Here is a 21,489-nt window from a genome sequence, read left to right as displayed (position 1 = left end):
TTCAATTCTCTTCAACTTAAGAGTCCAGGGGCGCCTGGGTGGCTCAGTCGGTTAAGCGTCCGACTTCAGCTCAGGTCACGATCTCGCGGTCCGTGAGTTCGAGCCCTGCGTTGGGCTCTGGGCTGATGGCTTAGAGCCTGGAGCCTGCTTCCGATTCTGTGTCTCCCTCTCTCTCTGCCCCTCCCCCATTCATGCTCTGTCTCTCTCTGTCTCAAAAGTAAATAAACGTTTAAAAAAAAATTAAAAAAAAAAAAGAGTCCAGAAGACTGGGGGAAAAAGAACTTTTATCCACTTGGTTGATCAAACACGTTATTTGGAGTGAGTTAAAAGATCCTGATCTCAACACGGTAGCACGAGTTACAACCACCATGCAGCGATGTCATTTCTAGCATTTTATAAAAAGTCCTTTTTGCACTTATCATGTCATTTGATCTCATTTTCTTAACCAATGTGCAAAGGATCGCCTAGCCACAGAGTTTGGCAGGAAAGCTATAGAGTCGCTTGCAAAGCAACACCTAAGCTCATGATTTACAAGGACGGAGAAGGTAGAAATGAAGAGAGAGCTCAGTCTCGGTTTTGTTGTATAAACCCTGGCAAGTTGGCTAATCTCTCCAAATACCTGATTCCTCCTTTCTAAAATGGGTAGAAATACAGTGTCTGCCTCATGGGGTTGTGACAAGATGAGAGTAAATAATTCATGCAAGGCGTTGAGCACATTCTAAGTGCTTGATAAATAGCTGTTAATAGCGTGACACTAAGACATGAATCAGGGCAGAGTACTTTTTACGGGACGTGCTGCCATCTTGGGCAGATAAGTAACTCGGGGATGATTTCTGATGAAGACATTTTGATTCCAAAAGCGCACCCAGCAGCCGGGATTGAACTCCCAGTTCCATCTTGGACACGTGCACATCACACGCACGCGTGCAAGCGCGACGCCCGTGGGGACACATACACAGGCACGCACGGGAAAAAAATGGAGGTTCTCATTCTGGTCTTAGAGAACTTTGGGGAGACTTTCCACTGCAGCAGCACAGGAACCTTTCCAGCTTCAGGAATAACCATGACGACAGAGGGCCGGATGTAAAATAAAATTGTGAGACACAGGTGAACTCACCAGAAAGAAGGGGAAGAAAGGAAGGAACTGAAAGTCAGTGCTATGAGAAGAAAGCTGGTAATGTAGTTATCAGACCAGACACTGGCAGCGCAGAGGCGGTAGTCCTGGGCTGTGTGAGGGGCACTGAGACCCCCCCTTAAAGTCGGGACACTCCGATAACTGCTGGACCAGTGAAAGGTGTCAGTAGCTTATCTCTGCCCAGGGCTCTGGGTGAAAAGATAGTCTCTCATAAAAATTCAAAGCCCCCCCAAGCCTGCCTTACATGTGGTTTACAGTTAGCATTGACACAGCCTACCTGAGTAATGACCATGAACATTGATCCTGAGTGGGTGAGAACCCAGGGATGCCTGGCCAGGTCCTGGCAAACCAGCTCAGTTGGGTCCTGTCACTGCCCAGGCCACACAGAATTTACAAAACAAAAACAAAAACAAACCACTAAGTCGTTGTACAGATGAGCTCACAATTAAAATATTAAAAATATTAAGGGTGCCTGGGTGGCTCAGTCAGTTGAGCGTCCGACTCTGGATTTCGGCTCAGGTCATGATCCCAGGGTTATGGGGTCGAGCCCCGTGTTGGGCGCTGTGCTGAGCTTGGAGCCGGCTTGAGATTCTCTCCTTCTGCCCCTCCCCTGCTCGTGCTTACTTGCGCACGCTCTCTCTCTCTCTCTCAAAAGAAAATTAATTGGACAAGGTCGGAGTCTAGTAATCTTTGTGTGTGTGTGGTTTTGTTTTGTTTTGTTTAATAGAGAGAGAGGGAGAGAGAGAAACAGACAGACTCTCAAGCAGTCTCCATGCTCAGCGTGGAGCCCAAGGGGCTCGATCCCATGACCCTGGGATCATGACCTGAGCCAAAAGCAACAGTTGGATGCTCCACCAAATAAGCTACCAAGGTAGTAATCTTTGTTTCAATAAGTTTAATAAGTTCATTAGGACATTCTTTGGTGAAATGTGAAAAATGCTGCTTCACCTATGCTTTTCTATTTCAAGAGAATTTTCTTTGTACTCATTCTCCCCTTCACTCAACATGCCTTCATCAAAGACTTGTTTGCCAGGCACTGTGCCAGGAACACCATGACTTCCTTCTCCCTCACTGTAATGGCTAAAGGATGTGCTCGCACTCCCAAGTTAGAGATGGGAAAACCGAAGGGGGAGGCAGGTCACTGGCCGGCCAAGGACCCACAGTGATGAGTGGCAGAGCCGGAAAGCCAGCCCCAACCTCCTCCTTCCTGGGAACGCACTCTCCACCACCCCCGGGGGTCTTGTTCCTCAATTGACCCAAGAAAGGAGTCACCAGGGCCAAGGTTCTCACAAAGTGGTCTTGTCCTCCCAGTACAGGCCCCTGAGGGCCAGTGGGCCCACCGCCTGGAACACACCTGGCCACCTGCCAATGACAATAACTTCAGCCTTGGCTCCAGGGCCCCAGGAGGCCTTTGGTCACTGGCATGGCAGGTGGGAGGGAGACCAGGACACCTGTAGTGGACTCCGTCTCCGTGGAAGGGTCCTGCCGTGCCACGTATGTGGGGCAGGGTCCCTCTGGTGCTCTCATGTGCTCTGCAGGGGCCTTTGGAAGCCCACTTCCTGTGCAGAAGGACAGCGGGCCTTCCTTTCTGAGAATCAAGCACATTTGCTCCTCGGGGCTCTCAGCCTGGAACACTCTTTTCTCTGAGCTCACGTGGCTCCTCCTCCCTTCCTTCCACCTCAGAGAGGCCTCCCCCGACCAGCGCACCTGAAACCTCACCCTTTAATCCACCCTTTAATCGTTTGCCACACTCTTCTGCTTTATTTTCTCCTTGGAGCATGCACGCTGATGTTTTTCTATGTGTTTGGTTATTCATGGCTTATTCCATCAAGGCGAGGTCAGCTTCACGAGGGCAGACGGCTGTTTTGTTCACTGCTGGAACCTGGAATGAATCAATGACTGGTCTATTTTATCACTGCAATTCAGCCAGATCCTGGTCCTCAACTTCTTTGTCTGCACACTAAGTGGATTAGACTCAAACGGTGGCTTTCAAACTTAAAACTCAATCAATCAATCAATCAATCAATCAATAAATCATTGGAACCTTCCTCCAAATGAAATTTTAAGAAGAATGGACAATAGCAGGAGTATACTTCAAAAAAAAAATTTTTTTTTAATGTTCCTTTATATTTGAGAGACAGAGCCCAGTGGGGGAGGGGCAGAGAAAGAGGGGAAACAGAGGATCTGAAGCAGGCTCCAGGCTCTGAGCTGTCAGCGCAGAGCCTGATGTGGGCTTGAACCCACAAACTGTGAGATCATGACCTGAGCTGAAGTCGGACACTCAACCGACTAAGCCAGCCAGGCGCCCCCGGGACTATACTTCTTGAAGCTGGGGGGAGGTCCCAGGGCTTCTGTGTGTGTCCTCTCCCTGTTCCCTGGCTCCTCCCTCCCCTCAACCTCCACTATTCTCATAGATCGATGGGGTTCTTTGGAACACAGTTTGGAAAACATTGGCCAAAGCAAGGTCCACTTCCAACCAGTTACTTCCTCTCCCAAAGTCTAAATACAATCATCTGTAAAATGAAAAAGTTGGACTCACTGACCTTCCTTCTATGAAATTCTAGTATTATAAGTCTAATCAGCTCCATAAATGCAGAAACTTATCTAAGAGTCAGGTAGACTCCAAGATAGAAATTGCAAAAACACGTTCAACGTCATGCCTGCCAACAGCCAGCAATCATCGGGAGTTTATCAAGCATTTCTTGTTTGACAAGCAGTTTGTGGAGCCACGGGACTCATAAAATCTCAGATTGCTCAACCAGCTAGTTGATGAAACAAGACACAGCCCTCGAAACGAAATCATTAAGACCGTCTACCATCAAGTGCTAGAACAGGTAGACAGGTTCTATGGGCAAATGAGAGATCATGGAAAGAGATCCAGTGGGGTAAAATGGGAAGGTATCTTGGAAGAAGGTGACATCTCTCCAGAGAAAACCAGAAGGCCATTTTAGGTAGAGGGTGTAATGGCTGCTGTGTTGCACCGTCCGGGCCCTGTAGCAGGACTGAGGTTCTCACACCCTCAGCTGCCCGGAGGGCAGCCTACTGATGGTTCAGAGCTGAGGCCCTCCCAGCCAACAGAATGGACTTGGCCCGGCGGTTATGGAGTCCTGGTCTTGGTCCCAGGCCGAGACTGAGTTTTCCATCATTGCCATGTCTCCAGTTATGGTCGTTGTGGCAGAGACTGCTAATTGTCCCCACCATCCCTTCTCCGCTTCTTCCTTGGGACTTGAACCTACGGTTTTGAGCCAGACACGTGGCTTCCCAGAATAAAGTCTACATTTCCCAGTTTCCTTTGCAGTTAGATGTGGCCACGTGACTAAGTGCAGCTCCATGGGATGTAAGGTGACATGATGTGTGTCACCTCCAAGGCCTGCCCTTAAAGAGAGGAGGTGTGCCCTCCGCTTTTCCTTCCCCATCTAGCTGGAATAAAGACATCATGGGGAGCCCTACTGGACTGTAAGCAACACAGTGGAAGGAAGCTTGGTCCTAACTCTGTGGAGCCACCACACTAGCTTTGGGAGGCCGGAGTGCAAAAGGTCACAAAAGTGAGCAATGCTCTTCTGTCTTGCTGAAGCCTCTGCTATCCCAACCAAAGCAACTATAGTATCAACCCCTTAGTTGGCAAAGCTCATTCATAGGAACCACTGTGATTCCCAGAGCCAGGCCGTGGGGAGGGGAAGGCAGGCCTGATTCTCTCCCATTGTACGGCCACTGAGCTAAGCTCAAGGTGGCCGGTCCAAGGTCACTCACTGCTGAGTGGATTCCTGGGCCCAGGGGGAAAGGAAGGGTGGAGAGAGTTTAGACCTTGGGATCACACCAGCTTTGGTTTGAACCCCACCTCCCTCCTTACTGAACCCTACCGTGAAAGACCAGGTGAAGACAATGTGTGTGGCAAGCTAGGCTGATGATCTGCCTCTAGGACATTTTGGTTCTCAGAATCCAGAGGGCCTGATGCCTAATCAGGTGCTCTTTCCCATGGGGATTCTGGCGTCTGAGGTAAGGGCTATTCTCTGGCTGTGGGAGCAAGAAGGAAATCAGGATTCACTCTCAGGGGAAGTGATGTCTGAGGTAGGCCTTGGAGGATGGGGAGACGTTACGTGGGGAGAGAAGGGACGGCATTCCTCAGAGAGGGAACAGCTGGAGCAAAGGCACAGGGATATGACTCATCCTGAGACTCCATACCGTGGGACTGAAAAGAAAAGCTTCCTAATCCTAGCCCTGGTCCAGAGTCCCACCCTTTTAATATTTTATTTAGTGGTTTGGGGGTTTGGAGCGGTGGGGGCTGGGGCAGAGGTTGGGGGTTGAGAAGGCAGCATGACAGTGCTTGGAAAATAATTAAAAAAATTTTTTAAGTTTGTTTATTGGTTTTGAGAGGGAGAGAGAAAGAGAGAGAGAGAGAGACTCTGAGTGGGGGGGGGGGGGGGGGAGGGCAGGGAGAGGGAGAAGGAGAGAGAATCCCAAGCAGGCTCTACACGCTGCCAGAGCAGAGCCCAACATGGGGCTCAAACTCACAAACTGAGATCATGACCTGAGCCGAAACCAAGAATCAGATGCTTAGCCAACGGAGCCACCCAGGTGCCCCAGGAAGATAATTACTTTTAGAGGACAAAACAAAGTCACCTGATGAGCTCATGGTCCCTCCTCTCACCCACTAGGAGATGCTGCGTAACAGCCACTGAAGCAGGTGCCTGCCCCCACAGTCTGTGCTGTGTGAGCAGATTGACCTGCCTCCGTGCCCCTGGGCTTCCTCAGACTCACAGTCTTTCTCTGACATGGTCTGAGACATTCATGTAAAAAACAAAGCCTGGTGAGGCTACATGCAACTTACAAAACAAAACAAAGCTGGGTGGGGAGGCTCTGGACGAAACCCAGGTTGTAAATGCTGATAACTATTGAAGTTACAGGATGGGTTCTTGGCCGGGGGGGGGGGGGGGGTGGGGGGGTGGGGTGGGGTGGTGAGTGTCCATGATATTGTCCTATCTCCAACATGTTTGGAATTTTTTTTGTTAAAAAAGTTATTAATAAGTTTTTTTAATGTACATGTATTTTTATAGCAGCATTATTCATAATAGCCCAAAGTAAAAACACCCAAATGTATATTACCTGGTGAATACATAAATAAATAAAACGTGTTATATCCACACAATGGAATATTGGATAAGAGAAAGAATGAAACAACCACGCATGCGACAATATGGACGCATTTGAAAACATTCTGCTAAATGAAAGAAGCCAAATACAAAAGACCACGCATTGTGTGAGTCCATTGATAGGAAATGTCCAGAATAGACAAATCTATAGAGACAGAAAGTAGATTAGCGGTTGCCAGGCACTTGGAGGGGGGCGCGGGGTGGTGGTGGTGTAGGAATTCAGAGGTGACAACTAAGGGATATTGGGTTTCCTTTGGAGATAACTAAAATGTTCTAGAATGGATGGAAATTGAATGGAAAAAGCCATTCCCCATTAATAATCAGGCAGAGAATTTTCATTAGGCCAGTACTGTGATGGGCATTTTACAGGTTTCCAGATGAAATGTTCCAGCCATTTCCACTGCCTCCTGGTCAGACATTCACAGAGTCTTAGGGAGGTAGTTTTCCAAAGTTCACTGGGTCTCAACCCTGGCGGCACACTGGAATCCCCTGGGGGTTGGATAGACACTGGTGCCTGGGTTCCGCCCCTGCCCCAGGAGGATGGTGATTTAATTTGCTTTAGGCAGTGAGCATTAACAAAATTTTTGTTAACGTTTGTTTTTATTTTTGAGGAAAAGAGAGAGAGAGACAGAGCACAAACCGGAGAGGGGGAGAGAGAGGGAGACACAGAATCCGAAGCAGGCTCCAGGCACTGAGCTGTCAGCACAGAACCCCACGCGGGGCTCAAACTCAAACCGAGAGATCAGGACCTGAGCCGAAGTTGCACGCTTAACCGACTGAGCCACCCCAGGCGCCCCATGGGCAGCGGGCATTTTAAAAGCTCCCCGGGTGATCTGAATGTGCAGTTGAGGGGAAGACTGTTTTAATGACTAGAGGAGAATATTGAAATTATGACATTAGAGTATGGCATTCTATCTTTTTTTTTTTTTTTTTAGAATTACGTGTACATGAGATTATAACATAAACGGTATTTCTCCCTGTGCACTTCAGTCTGGGAATCTGGAGACCTTGGGTCTACAGGTCATCTCTGTGACTGCACCAAACAAAGGGGACCCACGGGAGCAGCAATTGGGCAGGCAGGTGGGTCTCTCAGAGGGCTGGTGCTCCCTTCTTCCGGAGCGGCCCTTTCCCATCTTGGACAACTCTTGCTGAGCCCAAAGCCGCTTCTCTGACACTTGCACGTGGCCCCCGACCTCAGTCAACCCGCACCATTCACCACTCCCTGGAGGTATCCCCTTCCCCCCGCCCTGCTGTGTTACTGTTGTGATGCAATTTGAGGTCCTCACAGGAAGCCCTGGCTCCTGCCCAACCTATCCCCTACCTATGGAACTTCTCCTCACCATTTTCTTTTCTTTTCTTTCTTTTTTTTTTTTTAATTTTTTAACGTTTTATTTATTTTTGAGACAGAGAGAGACAGAGCATGAACAGGGGAGGGTCAGCAAGAGGGAGACACAGAATCTGAAACAGGCTCCAGGCTCTGAGCTGTCAGCACAGAGCCTGACGCGGGGCTCGAACTCACGGACCACGAGATCCTGACCTGAGCCGAAGTTGGCCGCTTAACAGACTGAGCCACCCAGGCGCCCCCACCATTTTCTTTTTTAATGTTTGTTTTTGAGAGAGCACAAGAGGAGGAGAGGCTGAGAGAGAATCCGAGGAGGGTTCTGAGCTGACAGCAGAGAGCCCGATGTGGGGCTTGAACTCATGAACCATGAGGTCATGACCTGAGCCGAAGCAGGACACTCAACAGACTGAGTCACCCAGGTGCCTCTCTCCTCACCTTTCAGACACCACCTCAGATGCCACTTCCACGAGGCATCTCTGGAGACGTTGCCCCCTTCCTCTGCACTCCTATGCCTTTGAATTTTCTGACATTCAGCTGGAACTCTCCTGTGTTATACCTACCTGCTGGCTGCCCTTAGGTCCGAGTAGACTATAAATAAGTTCCTTGAGGGTGAAGGCAGAGTTTCATTTTATGTTATATGTCTGTGTCCTCTATAGAGCCTAGCATAGGCTCAGCAAACACTTGTTGAATGAATGAATGAATGAATGAATGAACATAGACCTTTGCTGCCTCACTAATGAAAACCAGGCACTGTGCTAAGTGGTTTTACAAACATTTTCACGTACCCCAAATCGGTCCTAGCACAGAGCTTGGCACACATTTCCAGAAGATGGACCCCCTGCTGCCTCGGCTTTCCCAGGAACAAAACATACAATCTCGGGGCAGAAAGCACAGGCTGGCAACAAGAGGAGGGAATGTGACCCGGAGGAGAGAGGCCCCGCGTGCCACATGTTGAAGAATTTTCTAAAAAAGAGACAAACCTCAGGGACACCTGAGTGGCTCTGCTGGTAAAGCATCTAACTCTTGGTTTCAGCTCCAGTCATGATCTCACGGTGTGCGGGTTCAAGCCCTCCGCTGAGCCCCCCATTGAGCCTGGCAACGGCAGCATGGACCCAACGGCAGCTTGGGATTCTCTCTTTCTCCCTCTCTCTCGGTCCTTCCTCTGCTCGTGTTCTCTCTCCCTGTCTCAAAAAGAAACTCACACAAAAAAAATAAATAAATAAATAAAGAGAGACAAACCTCTGGTTACATGGTGATACAGTGATTATTTGCACCTAAAATATGAAATCATCTACCAACAGACTTTTGGAACTATTAAGAATGTTCGCACGTTTGCTCAATATGTCAAAACAGTCAACCTTCCTTTATATCAGCAATAATCAATTAGATTAGAAAATGCCATAGGAAGAAAGAACCCGTATTTCACAGAAACAAAAACTAATAAATTCAATAAAGACATACACAATCCTTACTGAATGGCATTAAAGGCCAGAAGAAATAGAGACTATATTTACAAATGGGAAGATATAATTTCAGTTAAAATCCCAGCAGAGCTTTTCCCAAGGGGAAAAGTGGGGTCAAGAATAACAGAGGCAATATTTGAAGAAGAAATTGGAAGAGGAGCAGACGAGGAGAGGCGTTGCCATATATAATAAGGCTACAGTGATGAAAACAGTGAGATGTAGTGCAGAAATGCACAAATTCACCAGTGGGAGAGAAGAGAGACGCCAGGGACAGACTTTTGAGAGTCCGAAGCTTGAGTAAGCCAGAGGCAGCGTCTCAAACCAGTGTGAAGAGGGTTGACTGTAAATGGTGTGGAGAAATTGGTTCTCCCACGGCAGAACAATGAGAAACTTTGATTTCCCCCTCAAACTAGCCACAAAATAAAATTAAGGATTTTTTTAATGGATTAACAAAAGAGCAAAAACCTTCAGAACTTTTGAAAGGAAATGTAGAAGAAACCATTGTAACAACGTAAAGATATTAAAACGGAAATTATAAGAGGCAAAGTTTGAAACATTTGTGTTAAAAGTGACATTTTCTGAACGACAAAAGACATCCTAAAATAAAAAGACACGCCACGGAGTGGAATAAAAGGGCTGTAATGTCTAACTGGCACATGAATTCGTGTGCTGACTGTGTAGAGAACATCGACTGCAAGTTAAAGAGAAAAAGATGATGGTAGGAAAAAAAAAAACAAACCGGAAAAGCTCACAAGCAGGCAGGTAAGTCACAGAAGAGGGCACACAAGTGGGCAGGAAATACACAGAGATGCTTAACATTACGACCAACCAGGATATGACAATTCAATGAGCAAAATAAAACGTGATATATTTTCACATGCATCAGATTGACTTAAAACTTTGAGGTCTGACAATACCAGGAATTGACGACATTGTGGGAAGTCTGGTAATGTTAATGGGAATGCGTGTCCTAGAGAAACATTCGATGTGGGCATGAGAGACACGAAGAAGGGTGTTCGCTGACGTGTTTATAATACAAACTTGATTGTTCCATCATGGAATGACTAAGCGAGCCATGACATAGTCTTAATGGAATATATACGGAAAGAGGTAAAGATGCTCAAAGAAAGAAGTCCTCAGGTAAAGATGCTCAGGAAATGGAGTCCTCCTTCTTGTTCTGCTTCTAACTGATGATGGGATGTTGCACAAGTCCCTTGTCTCTCTTTCTTGAATGCTCTCCCCAGATATTCTCACAGCTGGCTCCCTCACCGGCTCCAGGTCCGTGCACAAATTCGACCTGCTCAGACAGACTTCCCTGACCCCAGGATCCACACAACCGGCCTCTGTACTCCCTGACGTTGCTTTGTCAAGAAGAAGCATATTTCTGGGGTGCCTGTGTGGCTCAGTTGGTTACGTGTCCAACTTTGGCTCAGGTCATGATCTCACGGTTAATGAGTTTGAACTCCGTGTCGGGCTCTCTGCTGTCAGTGCAGAGCCCCCTTCGGATCCTGTCTCCCTCTCTCTCTGCCCCTCCCACACTCGCTCTCTTTCTCCCTCTCTCTCCCTCAAAAATAAATAAACATTTAAAAACAACAACAACAAAAAGAAGCATAGTGGTTTAAAAAATGAGTGTGCATAATAATGAAGCAACAGAAAGACAAAGAAACTGATCCCATTCACAATTGCACCAAGAAGCATAAAATACCTAGGGATAAATCTAACCAAAGATGTAAAACCTCTGTATGCTGAAAACTATAGAAAGCTTATGAAGGAAATTGAAGAAGATATAAAGAAATGGGAAAACATTCCGTGCTCATGGATTGGAAGAATAAATATTGTCAAAATGTCAATACTACCCAAAGCTATCTACACATTCAATGCAATCCCAATCAAAATTGCACCAGCATTCTTCTCGAAACTAGAACAAGCAATCCTAAAATTCATATGGAACCACAAAAGGCCCCGAATAGATAGCCAAAGTAATTTTGAAGAAGACCAAAGCAGGAGGCATCACAATCCCAGACTTCAGCCTCTACTACAAAGCTGTCATCATCAAGACAGCATGGTATTGGCACAAGAACAGACACATAGACCAATGGAATAGAATAGAAACCCCAGAACTAGACCCACAAACGTATGGCCAACTCATCTTTGACAAAGCAGGAAAGAACATCCAATGGAAAAAAGACAGTCTCTTCAACAAATGGTGCTGGGAGAACTGGACAGCAACATGCAGAAGGTTGAAACTAGACCACTTTCTCACACCATTCACAAAAATAAACTCAAAATGGATAAAGGACCTGAATGTGAGACAGGAAGCCATCAAAACCCTAGAAGAGAAAGCAGGAAAAGACCTCTTTGACCTCAGCCGTAGCAGTTTCTTACTTGACACATCCCCAAAGTCAAGGGAATTAAAAGCAAAAATGAACTACTGGGACCTTATGAAGATAAAAAGCTTCTGCACAGCAAAGGAAACAACCCACAAAACTAAAAGGCAACCAACGGAATGGGAAAAGATGTTTGCAAATGACATATCGGACAAAGGGCTAATATCCAAAATCTATAAAGAGCTCACCAAACTCCACACCCGAAAAACAAATAACCCAGTGAAGAAATGGGCAGAAAACATGAATAGACACTTCTCTAAAGAAGACATCCGGATGGCCAACGGGCACATGAAAAGATGCTCAACGTCGCTCCTCATCAGGGAAATACAAATCAAAACCACACTCAGATATCACCTCACGCCAGTCAGAGTGGCCAAAATGAACAAATCAGGAGACTATAGATGCTGGAGAGGATGTGAAGAAACGGGAACCCTCTTGCACTGTTGGTGGGAATGCAAACTTGTGCAGCCACTCTGGAAAACAGTGTGGAGGTTCCTCAAAAAATTAAAAATAGACCTACCCTATGACCCAGCAATAGCACTGCTAGGAATTTACCCAAGGGATACAGGAGTACTGATGCATAGGGGCACTTGTACCCCAATGTTTATAGCAGCACTCTCAACAATAGCCAAATTATGGAAAGAGCCTAAATGCCCATCAACTGATGAATGGATAAAGAAATTGTGGTTTATATACACAATGGAGTACTACGTGGCAATGAGCAAGAATGAAATATGGCCCTTTGTAGCAACGTGGATGGAACTGGAGAGTGTGATGCTAAGTGAAATAAGCCATACAGAGAAAGACAGATACCATATGTTTTCACTCTTATGTGGATCCTGAGAAGCTTAACAGAAACCCATGGGGGAGGGGAAGAAAAATAAAAAAAGTGGTTAGAGAGGGAGAGAGCCAAAGCATAAGAGACTCTTAAAAACTGAGAACAAACGGAGGGTTGATGGGGGGTGGGAGCGAGGGGTGGGTGGGTGATGGGTATTGAGGAGGACACCTTTTGGGATGAGCACTGGATGTTGTATGGAAACCAGTTTGACAATAAATTTCATACATTGAAAAAAAAAAGAAAATTTCCATTTTCTTTTGGTAAATAGTCAGTAGTGGAATACCAGATCATAGAGTATTTCTACTTGTCAAATCACTTTGTTTTATACCTGAAACCAATGTAACAGTGTGTGTTAACTATACTTCAATTAAAATAAAAAAGGAAAAAAAAAAAAAGACGAGTGTGCAGATGCTGGGCCAGAGTGGGTTCTAATCCCAGCTGTACCAACTACTGCTTGTATCACCTTAGGCAAGTTAGTTAAGCTTCCCGTGACTCGGTTTCCTCCTCTGTAAATGGAGATAATAATAGTTTTCACCTCAGAGGGCTGTTGTGACGACTGAGTGGGTTGATATGCCGAAGACTTAGAACGGTGCCTGATATAAAGGAAGTGCTAGTAAATTACACGGCAGTTAACTTGAATGGAGACGACTGGAATGCGGTGAGATAATAAACCTCACAAACATGCTGCTGAATGACGAGGGTAAGTCCCACATGCACCTCACTCCTCCTTGAACTACTCTCCTGATTGAAACGAATGAGTTCTGACAAGTCCTTGAATGCCAGAGGACGGAAACACCACTTACTCTCCCAGATGGTGTATTTTAAGAAGTTGCAATAAAGATACGACGAGGGTGGGAGCAACAGAGCAGGTGAGTGGCACAGATACACAGAAAGGGACAGAATCCCAGAGGCAGGATGTCTCCAAGGGCAGGAATTCTGTGACTATCAGACGAGGGAGTGGGGGCCCTCACCCAGCCGCTTTTTGAAGGCTTGTTCTAGGGTCCATTGTGTGACTGAAACATTAACTGCGACATGCAAAGAGGTCTCTGTGCATTAAAAAAGATGTAGAAGGGCCAAGAGACACCTGAAAAGATGCTCAACTTCACTCATCCTCAGGGAAATGCAAATCAAAGCCACAATGAGATAGTACCTCCACCTGTCAGGGTGGCTAAAATCAAAAATATAAGAAACAACAAGGGCTGGTGAGGATGTGCAGAAAAAGGAACCCTCAGGCACTGTTGGTGGGAATGCAAACTGGTGCAGCCACTCTGGAAAACAGTGTGGAGCTTCCTCAAATAATTAAAAATAGAACTACCCTATGACCCAGCAATAGCACGGCTGGGAATTTACCCAAAGAATACGGAAACACTAATTCGAAAGGATAGGTACACCCCTATACTTACGTGATTTACAATAGCCAAATTATGGAAGCAGCCCAAGGGTTCACCTATTGATGAATGGATAATTACTCAGCCAAAACAAAGAAGGAAATCTTGTCATTTGTAACGACATGGATGGACTTTGAGGGTATAATGTTAAGTGAAAGAAGTCAGTCAGAGACAGACAAATACCATGATTTCACTTCTATGCGGACTTTAAGAAACAAAACAGACAAACAAGGAGAAAAAGAGACAAACCAAAACACAGACTCTTAACTATAGAGAACAAACTGATGGTTACCAGAGGGGAGGAGGGTGGGGGGATTAAAGAGCACACTTACCATGACGAGCCCTGGGTAATGTACAGAATTATTGAATTGTTGTATTGTACTCCTGGAACTAATGTGACATGCTATGTGAACTATACTGGGATGTAAATTTTTTTTTTTAATTTTTTTTTCAACGTTTATTTATTTTTGGGACAGAGAGAGACAGAGCATGAATGGGGGAGGGGCAGAGAGAGAGGGAGACACAGAATCAGAAACAGGCTCCAGGCTCTGAGCCATCAGCCCAGAGCCTGACCCGGGGCTCGAACTCACGGACCGCGAGATCGTGACCTGGCTGAAGTTGGACGCTCAACCGACTGCGCCACCCAGGCGCCCCTGGGATGTAAAATTTTTTAAATGAGAAAAAAAAAAAAGATCTAGAAGGATCTAAGCAGAGCCCTTAGCACTGGCTACAGGAGGGAGGCTTAAAAAAAACAAAACAAAACAAAACTCCACTTACTTTTGCATTGTTCGAGCTTTGTGCAGTGAGAAAGAGTTAATTGCTTGTGAAATACTAGAAAGAAAAAGTGATTTGCCCATAAGAGGTCCTCAGTAGATGGGCGTTACTATTATTCTTTACAAGGAAGACAGACAGACTTCTCAGCAAGCACAGAGGTGCCCAGGAGGGGAAGGCGGTCCCGCCCGGCCTGCTTTCCTCACACAATGCAGTTGGGCCTTCTATGAGGCTCACTGGCTCTACCTTCAAAGTGTATCCTGAACCCATTCATACTGTCCTCATCACCCAGCCACCGGCTGTGCTCATCCCTCGTTAGACACAACGGTGGTCTCCCTGTTGCTACCCTTCCCCCTCCGACTCACTCTGCCCAGCAGCTGAGTGAGGTTCCTTAAAAACCCCAGCCGGGTTGGGGCGCCTGGGTGGCTCAGTCTGTTGAGCGTCTGGCTGCGGCTCAGGTCATGATCTTGCAGTTTGTGGGTTCGAGCCAGCTCGGAGCCTGGAGCCTGTTTCCGATTCTGTGTCTCCCTCTCTCTCTGCTCCTCCCCCGCTCATGCTCTGTCTCTCTCTCTCTCTCTCTCTCTCCTTCAAAAATAAATAAAAACATTAAAAAAAACCCAGCCGGTCGCTGATGCTTACCAAGCAAGCAGTTCCCATGTGTCAGACTCTGTGATAAACCGGTCCCTCTAGCTCAGTTAATCCTTTAATGACACTGGGAATTCGGTACAAGACAGAATTTCCACCTTACAGAGGCGGAAACAGAGGCACAGAGCATTCAGTAGTTTGCCCCAAGTTCGTGGCGTCACGGGTGCACCATCTGACCCCTGCCTGCCTCTCCAGCCTTGACCCCCACCCCCTCCTCCTTGCCCCTACTCCCTGGCCCCCTGGCCGCTCCTCCACCTGGAACGTTCTTTCCCCCACCTTCAAACGACCTGTGCGCTCATATCACTCGGGTCCCCTGTTTGAATGCCGCCTTCTCCGAAAGGGCTTAGAAGTTCCCCCAGGGAACCCAGAACCAAGGCCTTACCCATTTCAATCCCGCAGATGACCAGGGCCGCAATCACTGCCCCCGCCGACGTCCCGGCAAAGCGATGGGTCGTTTCCAGCATCCGGGGGGCCAAGTCTCGAAGGGCATCCACGGCCCCGGCCTGGTAGAAGGAGAGAAACCCACTGCCGGAGAAGGAGATGGAATGAGGAGTGTCTGGGTCCCCCTTGAACACCTGTTCTTCCATCTCCTTGGCCCCTCAGTGCTTGCCTCTGGCTGCTGTCCTACTGGAACTCAGGGCCAAGCTCCCCTGCCGGCCCGGAGCCTAGAGTGGGGCCGTCTCTCCCGGGTCGGCTGGGACACTCACGGGCGGCTCAGGCAGCCACCGCCTGGGCTTGTCGGGCTCCTCCGGGAGGCAGTCCCAAAGGCTGGTACAAGGTCTCGGGCCCAGGCCGAGGGGCAGAAGGCACCCCGAATGTGCGAGCGGCGTCCTGGACCTCCCAGCGCGCCTCTGGCTTCATTGTGTGGCTAGGTTCATCTCTGGCACAGACTCCTCAGCCCTTGTCCCGTGCTGCGTTCAGCTAGCAGACCGGCAACTGCCACCAGGGCCATCCCAAAGAGGCAGGCACTGCTCAGCTCTCAGCCCAGGAGGCTTCACACACTGAGTTGCAAAACCTCCACTGATGGTTATCATAGGGTGTCTCTGACACGCTGCGGCAGCAAAGGAATTATGTGTTGGCCTCCCTCCAAGAGGATGGTGTCCCCTCCCCGACAGGGGCAGGGCCGGCAGGTTGGCTATGGTCTTTGAGGGGGACCCACTCACTCCACCCGTGCCCCCCGACAGCATCGCCCCTCCCCAGGCTCCTTCTCCAGGCTCTACGGGCCCCGCAAGGTGTGTTACACAATTGTTTTTATTTGCTCTTATGCAAGACCGTGTGTGTTTGTTCACGTGTTAGGACTGGCCACGGGCAAAATTGTAAAGGAAGAGAAGTCAGGCTTCAGGGCCCCACCCATCACCACCTCACCATCTCGCCCCACCTTTCCTCTCCAGCCCTACACTGACCCACTCACGCTCAGCACCCTCTCACCAAGCGCCAGACTTCCATGCTGTCTCCTAAGTGTACAGGAAAAAAGTCAACCTGAAATCTAGACATTCTAAGTGATGGGAGCTTCATACCGTGTGCTCTTCTGATGATAAGTTGGAGAGGGCAAAATTTAACCCCGAGAATGAACAACCTTGGGAGGCCAGACAGGGGGGCATTGGGGTCAGGGCCGAGAGGTGTTTGGAGCCCAGAGGGCAAAGGAAGTGGTGCGTGGGGACCAAGGTTGGCCCCAGGGAGCATCGGTCATGCCCCTTCTGGAGCTGTGTAATGTGGCCCGGAGAGGAGGGCCCTTCCTCAGCCCACAAATTTCTCTGCTTAGGATACCACAAAGCCGCAAAGTGGCAAAATCACATCTCTCCCCTCCCCCCAACCCAAGACCATACAGTGGTAGGACCAGAATTAGCATTGAGACACCAAGTCCCCCACTCGACGCTCAGCCCAGCTCCACACTCTGTTAGGATGCGATGTCAGTGCTTCCCCCTGTCCCAGGGAACCCCCACCAACTCGTGGCCCCACGGATCCACACTGGAACCCACAATGAGGGCAACACCCCGGATTCAGTTAGGAGGAAGTTTTCCCTCTTGGGTGGATAGTTCCAGATATATAATTGTCTCCTCCATCTGGGAAGGGACCTTTTGATTAACTGTGTGTTGTAACAGGGACAACGTGTGCGTCTGTGAGTACGGACAGAGGGACGCGAGGCTTTACCGCTGGTGGGCAGGATGGCGGGACGTGACAGGTGGAGTCCAACCAGCTTTCGGAACATGGAGACCCTGCCTCCTTCCTGGGAAACCAGGTCAGCTCCACTGAGTATTTGCGCACCCAGCTCTGTGTGGGGGGCCCGGGGGACGGGAGTGTGTAGAAGCACCATCCTTGAACTCAGACACTCGCAGGCTTCTTGGGAATAAGGCAAAGCCAACGTGAAACAGCCAGAGAAGCTCACACGGCAGTCTGTAATTAAGGACCAAACTGCGCAGAGCTGAGATCCCTGCCAGGGAAGTTAAGATCCGAGGGTGAGTAGCGTGGGCTGGACCCACCAGAGAAGCCATGCGGTGGACCCCTGGGTTGGGGGGATTTGAAGAAACTGGAAGGAAGGAAGAGGGAAGGTATAGCGGCAAGGAACAGTACAAACTCCCCGCAGAAGGCGGAATGGGCGTGATAGAGGGCAGTTACCCAGGATGAAGGGCTTTGGATCACACCGACACGAGTTGAATCCCAGTTCTGCTATTTATTTATTTTTTAATTTTTTTTATGGTTATTTATTTTTGAGAGACAGGGAGAGACAGAGCACGAGCAGGGGAGGGGCAGAGAGAGAGGGAGACACAGAATCCGAAGCGGGCCCCAGGCTCCGAGCTGTCAGCACAGAGCCCGACGCGGGGCTCGAACTCACGAACCGCGAGATCATGACCCGAGCCGGAGTCGGACACTCAGCCGACTGAGCCACCCAGGCGCCCCCTCCCAGTTCTGCTATTTATAGGGAGCGTGACCTGCGTGTGAGGCTCCTGGCCTCAGTTTTGCTCATCTGTGAAAGGGACGATAATACCTATGCTGTGGCTATAAACGTTAAAGATACGGCTGTAAAATGCCTGGCACGTGGTACCTCTGCTATTATTAAGGGGTGGTAAGGGTGGAGGCTTCTGGAACAGATGGACCTGGGAGATAAGATAATGGAAACGTGGGCTCTGAAGAGGGAGGCATGATCCACTCACGACCTTCGGGAGCTGGCAGCGGGCTCGGACAGGGCAGTGAGACCAGGACTGGAGGGTGGGGAAGGAGAACAGCACTGTATCCTCCTAGAGATGTTGGTGGCCAGGCCAGCGCCGCAGCGGAAGGAAGACGAGGTGATGAAGCCAACGCTGCAGAGACTCTCATGACCAGGTGACTGGTTGGGTGAAGAGGGGTCACTGCTGATGCCTCGTTCTCAGCCTGGGGGTCGGGAGGGGTAGGGCGGCCTTTGCCTAACTGGAGGAGACTGGGACAGGGCGGGGGAAACTGAGTTCACTTGAAGACGTGTCTGAGAGGACAAGACGATGAGGGAGCTGGAGGGGGGGAGGGGGGAGGGAAGGCTCCGGAGAGGGGGCAGAGACCCCTGCCATTGAGGCAGGAGAGAAGGGTAAGCATTTGGAGGTTGGCACAGGGTTCTGTTGAAGAAAGACAATCTCGGGCTGAGTAGTCTCCTTCCAGAATCATGTTGCCATCCCCAAGGAAGCAGGAAGCAAGACCACCTTGCTCTGCACAGGCTGCGAGGCCTCGGGAAGGCTGGGGCCCGCCATCCTTTCAAGGACGGTGCCCTGCCCTGACGTGGCCTCAGGAGCCCCCACCGCCCCAGCCTGGCTGTTGGGTCGGGGTGTCGTCTTCGCTGAGGGCACTTATCTGCCGGGGACGATGGAGGCCCCGGCAGGTGCAGCACAGCCTCTCTGCAAACGGGCACCCCAGAAAGTCAGGATAGCACACGAGGAGGCCCCGTGGGCGCTGCTAACGTGTTCCCCCAGTGCTGACCCCGGCGGACTGCTTCCCGCATCTTCTCCTGCGCCTCGGAGTCAAACCACTGGGAAGGTTCATCTCGTTTCCCCTTGTTCCGGATGTCATACTGAAAGCCCCCAGAACTCCAAGTGGACGACGTCAAGAAAGGATCCCACTGCAACATTTCTGCGCCTCATTTTTCAGGTCAGCTCATAATCCTCTCAGGTGTTTTGAACGAAGTTAGCACGGCCCATGTGACTCATCAGCCCCTGGGGCAATCACAGGCAGGAAGAGGAGACTGCTTACCGCACACAATCCCATCAAGATGACCCCAAATGGGGGCGCCTGGGTGGCGCAGTCGGTTAAGCGTCCGACTTCAGCCAGGTCACGATCTCGCGGTCCGGGAGTTCGAGCCCCGCGTCAGGCTCTGGGCTGATGGCTCGGAGCCTGGAGCCTGTTTCCGATTCTGTGCCTCCCTCTCTCTCTGCCCCTCCCCCGTTCATGCTCTGTCTCTTTCTGTCCCAAAAATAAATAAAAAACGTTGAAAAAAAATTATTAAAAAAAAAAAAGATGACCCCAAATGAATTTATGGAAGAATCTGCAGTTCCCATTCTAGAAAATGTGTGAAGCCACCCAGGACATGGCTCTCGGGGAGAAGGGCAGCGGGGAGACTGAGTTAGCCTTTCACTGATGATGCCCCGCCCTCTGCTTAAATGTTGTAAAATATTTCTTTAGTGTAGAAACTTCGTTGTTTCTTGAGGCGAGAGAGTATGAAGGTCACAGCATCGCCCGTGAATAATCTTGCCGATAATGTTTAACCCGAATCTGATTAAGACTTACTTTCCAGTTTGCAGTGAACGCAGAGTGTGAAGGAAAAAGCTAAGGGTGCCGGGTGAAAACAACCAGACAGATTGCAACTGTGGGCAGGGCTGGTAGATACTGTTGTTGCTCCGCAACAGTCGTTCCCGGGCCACTTGTTCTTTGGCCACTTCCCTATAAAGCAGCTAAGGGGCGCCTGGGTGGCGCAGTCAGTTAAACGTCCGACTTCAGCCAGGTCACGATCTCGCGGTCCGTGAGTTCGAGCCCCGCGTCGGGCTCTGGGCTGACGGCTCGGAGCCTGGAGCCTGTTTCCGATTCTGTGTCTCCCTCTCTCTCTGCCCCTCCCCCGTTCGTGCTCTGTCTCTCTCCGTCCCAAAAACAAATAAACGTTGAAAAAAAAAATTTTTTTAAAGCAGCTAAAAGACGTGATACTTGATTTCCCAGTGGGCTGCCCACCCCCCTCCCCCCCTTGCATCTAGAAACAATCATGAGATCCAGTTCTTGTCAATGTGAAGTAAGGGGAAATCTGCTAGTGGCTTCTAGGAAGTATTTTCCTCCTTGGTGAAGGAAGAAGGTAGAGAGAGAAAGCCCCTTTGGCTCCATCCTCCATTTTTCCTGTCTGAGATGCTGCCCTGTGAGAATGTGATGTTTGGAGCTATGGCAGCCATCTTGTGCCCATCAGGCGAAACATGGTGGACACGTGGATTTTATTCATTATCTATTGCTGTGTCACAAATTGCCTCAAAACTTAATCTCTTAAAGTAACATTTATGATTGTACATAGCTTCTGAGGATTAGCAACCCAGAAATGGCTTATTTGAGTGGTTCTGGCCCAGGGTCTCTCATGAGGTTGTAGTTAAACTGATTCTCAGTGTTGCAGTCATTTCAAGGGTCATTGGGGTGGGAGAATCCACTTCCAAACACACTCTCATGGTTCTTGGTAGGCATCAGTTCTTTGCTGGCTATTGACAGAAAGCTTTGATGCCTTGCCACATGGATCTCTTCAGTGGGCTGCTCACAAGATGACAGTTTGCTTTCCCCAGAGTGAGAGATGCAAGAAAGTGAGAGAGAGAGAGAGAGAGAAAGAAAGAGAACAGTGTGGACCCACGTTGGGGATTGTAGTCTTTTTATAACCTCATCTCCGAAGCGATGCCATCCTTTCTGTCATATTCTATGGGCCACATTGATAACCCCGGTAAAGTGTAGGAGGGATATGAATACCAAGGTGGGAACTGTTGAGGGCCAGTCTGGAGGCCAGCTGCCACACTGAGGATAGCAAAAGAGAAAGAAAGAAAAAGCCTGAGTCCGTGAGAAGATTGTTGACTGACTGTACCTATCCCCCAACCATCTTGTACCCTCTCTATTATGCCAGGTAACTGGGTGTCTCAAATGTTTAAGCCACTGTTGATCTGATACTTGCTGCGAAAAACCTCATGGCTAAGGCAAGGGCTATGAAATATTTCCAGTAAAATGTAAACTTGAGGGGCGCCTGGGTGGCGCAGTCGGTTAGGTGTCCGACTTCAGCCAGGTCACGGTCTCGCGGTCCGTGAGTTCGAACCCCGCGTCGGGCTCTGGGCTGATGGCTCAGAGCCTGGAGCCTGTTTCCGATTCTGTGTCTCCCTCTCTCTCTGCCCCTCCCCCGTTC

The 21,489-nt window shown here is 49.1% G+C and overlaps 1 protein-coding gene across 1 annotated transcript in view; it reads right to left on the bottom strand.

The window, feature by feature from the left end:
• The window catches only part of PNPLA1 (patatin like phospholipase domain containing 1), a 49,497-nt gene extending 33,316 nt beyond the window's left edge, over positions 1-16,181 (bottom strand). Inside the window, 1 exon segment of the mRNA XM_003986105.5 lies at positions 15,502-16,181. Within this exon segment, the coding sequence (XP_003986154.4) occupies positions 15,502-15,706 (205 nt within the window). The 5' untranslated portion in view covers positions 15,707-16,181.
• Between the last annotated feature and the right edge of the window lie 5,308 nt (positions 16,182-21,489).

Source organism: Felis catus, chromosome B2 (assembly GCF_018350175.1).
Source record: "Felis catus isolate Fca126 chromosome B2, F.catus_Fca126_mat1.0, whole genome shotgun sequence".
NCBI classification, from domain to species: Eukaryota; Metazoa; Chordata; class Mammalia; order Carnivora; family Felidae; genus Felis; species Felis catus.
Note: the sequence above shows the minus strand (reverse complement) of the source record. Positions and strands in the feature narration are given on the sequence as shown.